Here is a 13,443-nt window from a genome sequence, read left to right as displayed (position 1 = left end):
GTGGGATTTATCACAGGTATTCAAGCCTGGCTTAACATTCAAAAATCAGTTAATGTGATCCATCACATCAATAGGCTAAAGAAGGAAAGTCACGTGGCCATATCAATAGATACAGAAAAAGCATTTGACAAAATCCAACACCCATTCATGATCAAAACAAACAAACAAACCTCTTAGTAAAATAAGAATGGGGGAACTCCTCAACTTGATACAGAATATCTACCAAAAAACTACTGCTAAGATAATACTTAATGGTGAGAAACTAGAAGTTTTCCCACTAAAATCAGGTACAAAACAAGGATGTGCCCTCTCATCACTCCTTTTCGATATCATACTGGAAGTTTTAGCTAGTGCAATATGACAAGAAAAGGAAATAAAACGTATACAGATTGGGAAGAAAGAAAGTAACTGTCTTTGTTCACAGATCACATGATCATCTATGTAGAAAATCCAAAAGGATTGACAAGGTAACTCCTGTAACTAATAAGCAATTACAGCAAGGTTGCAGGATGCAAGGTTAATATACAAAAGTCAATCAATCTCATATATACTAGCAATGAAAAGTGGAATTTGAAATTAAAAACAATACCATTTACATTAGCATCCTCCTAATGAAATACTTAGTTATAAATCTAAAAGAATATGTACAAGATCTTATATAAGGAAAACTAAAAACTCTGGTGAATGAAATTAAAGAACTAAGTAAATGTTCATGGATAGGAAGACTCGATACTGCCAAGTTTCAGTTCTTCCCAACTTGATCTATAGATTCAATGCAGTCTGAATCAAAATCCCAGCAAATTATTTGTGGATGTCTACAAACTGATTCTAAAGTTTACCTGGAAAGGCAAAAGGCCCAAAATAGCCAACACAATATTGGAGAAAAATGAAGTTGGAGGACTGACACTCCCCAACTTCAAACCTTACTATAACACTCCAGTAATCAAGACAGTGTGGTATTGGTGAAAGAATAGATCAATAGATAAATAGAAAGCATAGAGAGCTAAGAAACAGCCACATAAATTTAGTCAACTGATCTCTGACAAAGGAGCTAAGATAGTCTTTTCAATAAATGGTGCTATAACAGATGGATATCCACATGCAAAAAAATGAATCTAGACATAGACCTTACACTCTTCACAAAAATTAACTCAAAACGGCTCATAGACCTAAATGTAAAGTGCAAAACTGTACAACTCCTAGAAGATAACACGGGAGAAAGTCTAGATGACTTTGGATATGGCAATAGCTTTTTAGATACAACACCAAGGGCACAATCTATGAAAGAAAGAATTGATAAACTGGATTTTATTAAAATTAAATTTTATGCTCTGAAGAAAATATTGTCAAGAAAATGAGAAGACAAGCCACAGACTGGGAGAAAAATATTCACAAAGGACACACCTGATAAAAGACTGTTTATCAAAACATAAAAAGAACCCTTAAAGCTCAACATTAAGAAAACAACCCAATTAACAAATGGGCGAAAGACCTTAACAGACAAATGTACTGATGGCAAACAAGCATTTGAAAAGATGCTCTACGTCACATGTCATTAAAACGAGATACCACTACACACTTATTAGAATGGCCAAAATCTGGAACATGACAACACCAAATTCTGGCAAGAATGTGGAGCAACGGGAACTCTAACATTAATTTCTGGTGGGAATGCAAAATGGTACAGCCACTTTGGAAGAGAGTTTGGCAGGTTTTTTTTTTTTTTTTTTTAAACTAAACATACTCTTACCATATAATCCAGCAATTGGGTTCCTTGATATTTCCGCAAAGGAAATGAAAACTTATGTCTACACAAAAACCTTCATATGGATGTTTATTCATAAAGCAGCTTTATTCATAATTGCCAAAACTTGGAAGTAATCAAGATGTTCTTCAGTAGGTGAATGGATAAACTGTAGTACATCCAGACAATGGAGTATTATTCATCGTTAAAAAGAAATAAGCTACTGATCCATGAAAAGACTTGGAGGAAACTTAAATGCATATTATTAAGTGAAAGAAGCCAATCTGAAAAGGCTACACATTGTATGATTCCAACTATATGACAATCTGGAAAAGGCAAAACTCTGGAGAGAGTGAAAAGACCGGGTTTGCTAGGAGTTGGGGGTTGGAAGGAAGGGATAAATAGATGGAGCACAGAGGACTTTTAGGGCAGTGAAAATACTCTGTATGATACTGTAATGATGGATACATGGATCTACTTTGTTGCGGATGCTGATATGGGGTGAGGGCGTGTGTGGGGGAGTAAGAGGTATATGGGAAATCTCTGAACTTTATCCTCAATTTTGCTGTAAACATTAAAGTGCTCTAAAAAATAAAGTTAATAAAAATAATAGTGAAAAATAAAAGAATAAAGTTTTAAAAAGTTATCTATAGTGAGGGAATAGGTGACAGGGAAGAAAGGATAGACGCTAGATTTCTTTGAATCTGCTTCTTTTTGTAGATACGATGTTGGAGTCAGGTAAATGCTTTACATAATTATAAAATAATGTTACAGTTTAAAAAGCAATCCCTAAAAAATAAAAAATAAATAATTTAAATAAATAAATAAATGAATAAATAAATAAATAAACCTGTGTATCCAGTGGGTTGCAAAACTCCACAGGGAGGAACTATTCCAAGTGACTTTAAATCTGTAATTTGACTGAACATCCTTAGTGGGATCCACTCTAAAGACAATAAGGGCTGCAAAACTTTCAGTAATTATATTGTTTGCTGTAGTGTTGTAATTGTAATCCTGAGACTGTTGTGTCTATATTGTGGGATGAAATGAGTGCATATTTATGCTGGTATTATTGAGAACTCAGCTTTTTCAGTGCAGCTGAAGGGAGATACAGATATAAGATCAATGAGGTTAAGTAAACAAACAAACTAACTAAATCCATAGACCTGAATTTGAATAGAAAGTATCAGTATGAACTCATGATGAATTTTATTAAAAAACGTTTTTTTCAATTCTGCTCACTGAAAAGGCTTAGGAACAACGATTAATCCAATAGCACTGAGCACCCCTAATGCCCTGACTGTAGTTTTAAAAATAATTTCTTACTGAAAAGAACCAGGACTTTTTGGGAGAAATGACTGATTTCAGGTCTGGCTCAGACAATGTACAATATGAACCTGAAATAGCTTTTTATACTAGAAGTCAAAGAAGCTTCAAAAACTACTAAGTTCATGTAAAAATGAAGTCAACCTGAGCAAGTCCCCCAGTGGCAAAAAATAGGACATTCTGAGCATCAGTAAGTATAATAGCAATGAATTGAAGCATACTAAATACGCTTAAATCCATGAGTTTACAATAGTACTTAAAAATAAACTATTAAAAACCTTTGAAGTATGCTAGGAGAGAACTAGTAATTCTAAAACTTGTAAATAAAGGGAAAAAATCAAGCATTTGTCGTTCCTTTCTTATATAACATGTACCTCAGGGCAACCAAATAGTCCATTAAGAGAAGTTTCTGTTTATACAAGTATAGTAGCTAATAAACACAGAAGGAATGATGGAATCAAAATATTACTATTGTGCAGCACCTGATTAGTTTATGAATCTAGGAAATGTTTATCAGTAGCTGACAACATCCCCAACTGAGAGACAAGTATACATTATATACTCCTTGATACCCAGTACCACACATGAAGTAGTATTGCAAAAAATAAAAAAAATCTAACCTGAATCTGATCAAGCTTGTAGATCTAGCCACTGATTTATAGGAAATAGAGAAAAAGAGAAAGAAACATGTTAAATGACACCACAGGAATGCAATCAGTAAAATCTAGACATGAGAACTTCTACAGGCTAAAAGACTCTTGCAACAGAAAAACGCAAGAAAATAATCTTGAGAAACATATCAACTGATTGTAATGTGTGTAATTATTTGAGTGCCTATCCACACAACAAACTTGAAGCAATTAAAAGACAAATGTTCAATTAAAATGTGAACATTGATTGGAAATTTGATGATATTAAGGAATTATGATGATGCTTTAAGATGTGATAACTGTATTGAATGCATTTTTAAAGGAATCTTTCTCTTTTAAAGATTTATATTAAAATATTTATTTTAGAGCTAAAAACAATGGTTGGATTAGGGATTTCTATTTCTAGATCAAAGGGTCATTTTCCCATTTCATTTTTTTTAACTTTATTTTATATTGGAGTATAGCCAATTAACAATGTTGTGATAGTTTCAGGTGCACAGCAAAGGAACTCAGCCATACATATACATGTATCCATTCTCCCCTAAACTCCCCTCCCATCCAGGCTGCCACATAAAAAATATTTTAAGCAATGTTTCCTTAATGAATGTTGAGTGATTTATTATCATTAATAGGTGATTTTTTTAAATGTGTGTGTTGAAGTCTAATGGTATCATAATAGACTTTGGATTCAAAGGAAAATCTTGTTTCCAACTCATCTTGGAACAATCATGTTAGCCAGAGAATCTCTGCACAATATAGATATAAGCCTAAGAAAAAATTATAATAAGCATTATGCGTGGAACCCGCACTGCCTCAAACCCCAGAATTTTCCTTATAATAATGATAATTCAAAGGGATTGGAAAATCATTTTCAATTTCCCTCATTGGACTTACCAGTCTCCCATTTGCAAGTAAACTTCCGTTCCTGCATATTTTCATTGGCCCGATAAGCCCAGTAAATATATCTTTGGTGGGATCCACAGCAGAATAATACATCTTAGCTAGACAGACAGGATCTTTGTAAGTGGGTCCTACTTCTTTGGGGACAGTCCATTCATAGGTAAATGTTCCTTTGGGTACCACATGGGAGGCTGAAGGAGGAGGCGCACCTGTAAGAAAGGTCACACTGGAGAGGTAAAGTATGCTTTCTAATGTCATCATTTGAGCCATGGAGTAGACTGCGTTTAGCCTAGGATAACCCACTTCTGTGCTCCTTTTATGAATTAGAGTGGAATCCTACCAGTGTCGGGTCACAAGTGGGAATATTTTTCTCCAGGAAGTCTCCTCTAAACCTCTGTCTGAGATTGGTGCCTGCTATAGTCAGAATGTTTATGTTTCCCCAAAATTCACATATTGGAATCCTAATGCGCAATATGATGGTGTTTGAGGTGGTGTTTAGGAGGTAATTTGGTCATGAGAGTGGAGCCCTTCTGAGTGGGATTAGTGCCCAGACAAAAGAGATCCCACAGAGTTCCCTAGCCCCTTCCTCCACGTGAGGATACAAGAAGTCTGAGACCCAGAATAGGGTCTTCATTTGTCAGCCTTGACATACAAAAATACCTAAATACTTTCATGTAATGGAATATTTTGTATCACTAAAATTATATTCATAAAATGTTTATAGTGCTAAGAAAGCAAACTCTGGGTACAAAATTATAGTGATAAGTATATTTATATTCTGTGATCTCAAACACATGTAATTATTATTTACACAGATCAAAGAGTGGAGGACATACAAAAATATAATAATGGTTGTCTATAGAAATATGGATAATATTTTTGGCTACACCTTTTTATATTTTTAAAATATTCTAAAATGTACATCTAATCTTATAATTGCAAGAATATTTTTCAAATTTAACAATCACCCAAATAGAACTCTGGAAATGTATATTGATGCAATCCAAATAAGTTACTAGCAGCATTGTCAATTATCATCCAATTAAGGTAGGACAAAATTCCACAAACATACTGGAAATGGTAGGAAGAGATTTACTTGCTTCCTGGCATGATGCTGAGAACGGTATATGAGAAGTTTCCTCAGAAGTTCCTGCCTTTGGTTTTTGCAGGACAATTTTCCCGGGGGTGACCAGCACAGTAGGTTATTAAACATTATTCTTTGGTTACAGAGTGTTGTACTCACTTCTGCGTGAGTTGTAGTACGTGCCCTCATTGCTTTTATCAACTCTCACCCCAATCGGCTCAATACTGAGGGGATATGTTCCTTTGTTATGGAAGGTGACTCTGATGGTGTCTCCCACCTCTGCCGAAATGACAGGACCTAGGGACAAAGAGAGAATTATTATCCTCCCTGATATATAGCATACAGGATGCATAAGACAGTTGTTTTCTTTGCCTTGTCCTCTGGCAAGAACCACTGGAAGCAACATGCTTATTGTTGCAAATGGAAAGCTTGGTTTTTAAAAAGTCCATTATCAATTTGACATGCGGAGGCCAGAAAAAGATGAGAGGGGCTTTCTTACTTAACTTCAGGTAATGAAATTTGTTACCATTTTTATCCAAGTTAGTTCACAAGCTTCATACGTCTATAAAATACTATTCAGAGTATCTACACTCGAGCTCTACCCACCACCAGAGCCTCCCATCAAGCCTCTTAGATAGGCTCAACCACCAGAGGGCAGAGAGCAGAAGCAAGAAAAACTACAATCCTGCAGCCTGTGGAACAAAAACCACATTCACAGAAAGATAGACAAGATGAAAAGGCAGAGGGCTATGTACCAGATGAAGGAACAAGATAAAACCCCACAAAAACAACTAAATGAAGTAGAGATAGGCAACCTTCCAGAAAAAGAATTCAGAATAATGACAGTGAAGATGATCCAGGACCTCGGAATAAGAATGGAGGCAAAGATTGAGAAGATGCAAGAAATGATTAACAAAGACCTAGAAGAACTGACGAACAAACAAACAGAGATGAACAATACAATAACTGAAATGAAAACTACACTAGAAGGAATCAATAGCAGAATAACTGAGGCAGAAGAACGGATAAGTGACCTGGAAGACAGAATGGTGGAATTCACTGCTGCGGAACAGACTAAAGAAAAAAGAATGAAAGGAAATGAAGACAGCCTAAGAGACCTCTGGGACAACATTAAACGCAACAACATTCGCATTATAGGGGTCCCAGAAGGAGAAGAGAGAGAGAAAGGAGACCACAGAAAATATTTGAAGAGATTATAGTCAAAAACTTCCCTAACATGGGAAAGGAAATAGCCATCCAAGTCCAGGAAGCACAGAGAGTCCCATACAGGATAAACCCAAGGAGAAACACGCCGAGACACATAATAATCAAATTGGAAAAAATTAAAGACAAAGAAAAATTACTGAAAGCAGCAAGGGAAAAATGACAAATAACATACAAGGGAACTCCCATAAGGTTAACAGCTGATTTCTCAGCAGAAACTCTACAAGCCAGAAGGGAGTGGCATGATATACTTAAAGTGATGAAAGGGAAGAACCTACAACCAAGATTACTCTACCCGGGAAGGATCTCATTCAGATTCGATGGAGAAATCAAAAGCTTTACAGACAAGCAAAAGCTAAGAGAATTCAGCACCACCAAACCAGCTCTACAACAAATGCTAAAGGAACTTCTCTAAGTGGGAAACACAAGAGAAGAAAAGAAGCTACAAAAACAAACCCAAAACAATTAAGAAATGGTAATAGGAACATACATGTTGATAATTACCTTAAACATGAATAGATTAAATGCTCCAACCAAAAGACACAGGCTTGCTGAATGGATACAAAAACAAGACCCATATATATGCTGTCTACAAGAGACCCACTTTAGACCTAGGGACACATACAGACTGAAAGTGAGGGGATGGAAAAAGATATTCCATGCAAATGGAAATCAAAAGAAAGCTGGAGTAGCAATAATCATATCAGATAAAATAGACTTTAAAATAAAGAATGTTACAAGAGACAAGGAAGGACACTATATAATGATCAAGGGATCAATCCAAGAAGAAGATATAACAATTATAAATATATATGCACCCAACATAGGAGCACCTCAACACATAAGGCAACTGCTAACAGCTCTAAAAGAGGAAATCGACAGTAACACAATAATAGTGGGGGACTTTAACACCTCACTTACACCAATGGACAGATCATCCAAAATGAAAATAAATAAGGAAACAGAAGCTTTAAATGACACAATAGACCAGATAGATTTAATTGATATTTATAGGACATTCCATCCGAAAACAGCAGATTACACTTTCTTCTCAAGTGCACACGGAACATTCTCCAGGATAGATCACATCTTGGGTCACAAATCAAGCCTCAGTAAATTTAAGAAAATTGAAATCATATCAAGCATCTTTTCTGACCACAATGCTATGAGATTAGAAATGAATTACAGGGAAAAAAAAGGTACAAAACACAAACACATGGAGGCTAAACAATACGTTACTAAATAACCAAGAGATCACTGAAGAAATCAAAGAGGAAATCAAAAAATACCTAGAGACAAACGACAATGAAAACACGACGACCCAAAACCTATGGGATGCAGCAAAAGCAGTTCTAAGAGGGAAGTTTATAGCTATACAAGCCTACCTAAAGAAACAAGAAAAATCTCAAGTAAACAATGTAAACTTACACCTAAAGAAACTAGAGAAAGAAGAACAAACAAAACCCAAAGTTAGCAGAAGGAAAGAAATCATAAAGATCAGAGCGGAAATAAATGAAATAGAAACAAAGAAAACAATAGCAAAGATCAATAAAACTAAAAGCTGGTTCTTTGAGAAGATAAACAAAATTGATAAGCCATTAGCCAGACTCATCAAGAAAAAGAGGGAGAGGACTCAAATCAATAAAATCAGAAATGAAAAAGGAGAAGTCAGAGTATCTACACTCTTCTCACCCTATTTTTCTGTGGACCAGATGTGTGTTATTTGTCCCAAGAGTCAGGAGAATGCCATAAACCTTGACCACCCAAAGGGGGTAAGTTAAATTGTCTTGGCTGTGAAAAGTAACACCACTGTTGTGGATTTCCCATCACCAAAATCAATATTATTACTAAATATAGAACAAAAACACAGAAATATAGTACAAAAATATTTTATGTAATATATTAAATGATACTTATTGAGAGCTTCTTATGTGCTCTTCTGAGTGTTTATGTGAATTAACTCATTTAATCCTTACAACAGCTTTATGAAGTAGGGACTATTGTTATTATTGTTCCCATTTTACAGAAAGGGAACAGGCACAGAAAGTTGAGTACTTTCAAAGGTAACACAGCTAATAGGTGAAGCGTGAGGACAGTCTGAATCCACTCATTTGCTATTCTGCCCAAGTGCCTGAGCAAGAACAGGTCTCTGGGCTCTGCCTGGGGGCAGCTTGCAGGAGGCTCTAAAACAAACCCAACCTGTCTCATTAGCAGCTGAATTTTATTTCTAAGGGAATGTACATTTGGCTAAAAGCGGAAACTTATAGCTTTACTGTCTATTTAAACAAAGTCACACAAACCCCTTACCTCTTTGAAGAAAAAAAAAAATCAATCATTTGAAGTCAGCCTGGCTTTTAATGATGAAGATTTACTATGGGTAATTTACATTTGGAAAAGTAATTAGCTGCTGCATTTTATTGATGATTCCTCTTCCATGTCCATAGTTTATACGTAGAAATCATGCCGCAGGTTCTGAAGCTTCTGTTCTTTCTGAGGTTGATTGTAGCTCAGGGGAAGAGTGCATTAGTCATATGTATTCTGCACAGACTCACCCAGGATGCCAAGATGTTCCTCTTCAGGGCCTCTCTCCTTTCGATTTGTAAAGGAGCCATCTGTGTACTCACGATAAACCAGCTTTTTATATGAGCCTCCAATTCTTGTAGAACCATGTTCAAAAAATACCTCTGAATCACTGCCAAAAGAAAAAAGGTTTAATTCTGGAGTTGAAAGCAGAACAGAGCCAGGTCGTCACATAGGATACTAACTGAAGAGAAAAATTCTGACCTGTGCTTAGAAATTACCCATTATTTACCAAATACTCCTCAGGGGAGCAGAGAGCACTAGGCACCTTATAGAAGGATGTTCAGTTAAGGGGTGGAGACTCATGGCATAGAGATGTTATTTTTTCAAGCGAAGTGAAAAAAATTTCAAGAGGATCCATGTCAACCCCTGACAGTTAATAAATTGTCCTGCAATAGAATCTTTTTAATAAAGTATGAAATGTCTAAAAATACAGTAACTATTGTTTGTTGCATATTAGCCTTCAGAAGCTTTCATTTATTGTCTGAAACTCACATGACAATGCAACAAAGTTGGTATTATCCTCCCCAGTTTACAGTAATCTGCATTTCTGTCAATAGTCTTCCTTAATTGCTTCAGGATTTTCATTACCTCCTTTTTGAACTCGGTGTCTATTAGACTGAAGAGGTCTGTTTCATTGTTTGTTCCTTCAGGGGAATTCTCTTGGTCTTTTAACTGAGAGTGGTTCCTCTGCTTCTTCATTTTGCTTACATTTCTCTTACTCTGTGAGTTTAGGAGAAACAGTTACCTACCTTAGTCTTGGAAGGTTATTTATATGAGGGAGCATCCCTGCTAGCTTGTGTGGTTTTACTATTTTCTGGCGTGAGGGCCACTTTTAGTTGGGATGCCTTCTACCTCTTTTCTCAGCACGCGCTGGCCCTTATCCCCTGGATAGAGGGCGTGCAGATGTGGGGACCGGCGTCCCCTCCCGGGCCCTGTGATGGCGGAGGCGGCGATTGGCTCCCCGGTTCTCTCAGTGGCTGAGGCCCAGCCCACCCCCACCCCTGGACCTCGTGCAGGCAGCGTCCTGTGGCCTGAGAGCGCATGCTCGGGGAAAAGACGCTCCTTTGGCAGTCCTGCCCCTCCCCTCGCACAACCCCCAAAGATGGCACCCTGCCTTCAGGCTGTCCTCGCGCAGGCAACCCCAGTGTGCTCCCCGGGTCTAACCTCCAAAGCCTGAGCTTCAGCCCCCACCCACACCTGTGGACGAGTGTCTCAGGCTGGGGAGCTCAGGGTGGAGGTACCAACCATCCCTGCAGGTCTCTCTCCATTTTACCTTCTGCAAACTGGTTGCTGCGCTCCCCTCCGAGGCTCCAAAGCTCCCCCTCTGTCCTGGCTTATCTCCCCGCCAGTCAGGGGACTTCCCAGGTTGTAGCAACCTTTCTTCTAACCCAGCTCCCTCCCAGGGGCACAGATCCTGTCCCAATTCCTTTCTCTCTCTCTCTTTTTTTTGTTTTTTCTTTTGTCCTACCCAGGTACGTGGAGATTTTCTTGCCCTTTCAGAAGTCTGAGGTCTTCTGCCGGCGTTCAGTAGATATTCTATGAGAATCGTTCCACATGCAGATGTATTTTTGATGTATTTCTGGGAGGAGGTGAGCTCCACTTCCTACTCCTCTGCCATCTGCTCCCCATTCTCCCCATTTTATAAATGAAAAAATGAAATCTCAGAAAGGCATTTGACTTGCCAAAGCCACCCCATTCATCTCTTCTCCCATTTGACAAATGTATGGAACATCTGCTCTGTACCAGGAACCCTGTTATATGCTGATGACATACCCATAAGCAAGCTGGACCCGTCCCCGTCCACATGGACTTTACATCTGTCCCAGAAGACAGACTACAAATCAATCAATATAATAACATGTAATAAGCACAGAGTGTTATGAAACATTTCTCCTGGGGTTGGGGAAAGTGATGGGGAGAGGCCCCAAAGGCTTTCCAGAGGAAGAGTTTCTTTAAAATTATCTAGAGAAGAAGTGGAGTTAAAATGATGGAATATGTGTGTGGGGAGAATGGGGCGGGTATTTGCAAAGAGGAAACAGCCTGTGGGAAGGCTCAGAGAAGACAGCAAGCATGGCATCTCTTATAAACTAGGGCAGGAGCATAGCAGGCAGGGTAGGGAAACGGGTCAGCAGCCTGCTTTTAAAATCTCAGTGAGAGGTAGTGGTGACTTCAGAGATATTAGCAAAGAGGTCGGAGAGAAGCAAACAACTTTCCGAGATATTTAGGGTATAATGAGGCAGCATTTGATGAGGAGAGAAGGAGGGATTAGTGAAGGAGGGAGGGAGTCAAGGGTGGTGCTCAGGCTTTGGGCTTGAGTGATGGATGGATGGCGATACCATTCATGCAGAGAGGGAAACTCAGATTTGTGGGGAAGACAATGGATTCAGACTTGGACATATTGATTTGGAGGAGCCTCATCCAAGTGGAGTGTCCACTAAGCAGTTCAAAATGCAAATCCGCAATTTATAAGAGCCTTCCGGGCTGGAGATACAGCTTTGGGAGTCATTGCATCTGAATGTCAGTGTGCTGGGGACTTAAATCTCTGCTTCAGTAGTCACAGGCTTGGGTAGAGTCAGGCCCAGCTATTGACCTGTTGTTTGCCATTGAGTGAATCACTTAACCTTTCCAAGTAGATGTGTGGCAAACAAGGCTTCTCTAAAGAGGTGATGTTTGGGCAGAGACTTGGAGCAGGGGTGTGGCATAATCTCACTGACATTTTTGAAAGATCGCTTTGGCTGTTTTACGAGGAATGCACAGTAGGAAAGGAAGACTGAGGCAGGAAGAACAGCTGGGGGGCCGTGGAAGTCATCAGACATGTACCAAAGGTAGCTTGTATGCATCAAAGGACACTATCAAGAGAGTGAAAAGAAAACCTACAGAATAAGGGGAAATACTTGCAAAGCAGATATATCTGATAAGGGATTAATATCCAGAATATAAAAAGAACTCTTATAACTTAACAACAACAAAAAACCCCAAATAACCCAATTAAAAAATGGGCAAAGGACTTGAACAGACATTTCTCCAAATTGCCAACAAGAACATGAAAAGATGCTCAGAATCACTAAGCATCAGGGAAATGCAAATCAGAACCACAATTAGATACCTCTTTGCACCTGTTAAGATGGGTATTTTTTTTTAAAAATGGAAAATAAATGTTGGCAATTAAAAGAGAAATTAGAACCCTTGTACGTTGCTGATGGGAATGTAAAATGGTGAAGCTGCTGTGGAAAACCATATGGTGGTTCCTCAAAAAATTAAAAATAGAATTATCATATGATCAAGCAATTCTACTCCTAGATGTATACCCAAAAGAACTGAAAGCAGAGACCTAAACATATACTTGTACTCCAGTGTTCATAGTGGCATTATTCACAACAGCCGAAAGGTAGAAGCAACCAAAATGTCCATCAACAGATAGATGGATAAATAAAACATGGTATATGAATACAGTGGAATATTATTCAGCCTTAAAGAGGAATGAAATTCTGATACATGCTACAACATGGATGAACCTTGAAAACATTATACTAAATAAAGTAAGCCAAACAAAAAAGGACAAATATTACATGATTCTACTTGCATAAGGTGCCTAGAATAGGCAAATTCATAGAGACAGAAAGTAGAATAGAAGTTATCAGGGGATGGGGAGTTTTTGTTTAGTGGACACAGCATTTCTGCTTGGAACGATGAAAGAGTTCTGGGAATGGACAGTGCTGATGATTATACGACCTTGTGAATATACTTAATGCTGCTGGATTTTATAATGCTATGTTTTCAGAAATGGAAAGCAAATGAACTGATCTAATTGTATTCAATGGTTTCTGAGAGTTTTGTTGAACATTTGAAAACTTTTAAATCTATTCTTTTTCATGGACTCAGAAGTCCTATTTCTCAAGCTTGGACTCACTACCAAACCTTAATAAATATTT

General features: G+C 37.9%; 1 protein-coding gene across 4 annotated transcripts in view; it reads right to left on the bottom strand.

Annotated features, from left to right (window-relative positions):
* LOC133094078 (ceruloplasmin) overlaps window positions 1-13,443 on the bottom strand; it is a 69,495-nt gene that overhangs the window by 41,204 nt on the left and 14,848 nt on the right. For all 4 annotated transcript variants that reach the window (XM_061194582.1, XM_061194580.1, XM_061194579.1 and 1 more), the window contains exons 7-9: window positions 9,481-9,620; window positions 5,864-6,001; window positions 4,615-4,829 (exon numbers count right to left, since the gene is read on the bottom strand). In XM_061194582.1, coding sequence (XP_061050565.1) covers window positions 4,615-4,829; window positions 5,864-6,001; window positions 9,481-9,620 — 493 coding nt within the window. The remainder of the gene's footprint in view (window positions 1-4,614; window positions 4,830-5,863; window positions 6,002-9,480; window positions 9,621-13,443) is intronic.

This window comes from Eubalaena glacialis, chromosome 6 (genome assembly GCF_028564815.1).
Source record: "Eubalaena glacialis isolate mEubGla1 chromosome 6, mEubGla1.1.hap2.+ XY, whole genome shotgun sequence".
Lineage (NCBI taxonomy): Eukaryota > Metazoa > Chordata > Mammalia > Artiodactyla > Balaenidae > Eubalaena > Eubalaena glacialis.
Note: the sequence above shows the minus strand (reverse complement) of the source record. Positions and strands in the feature narration are given on the sequence as shown.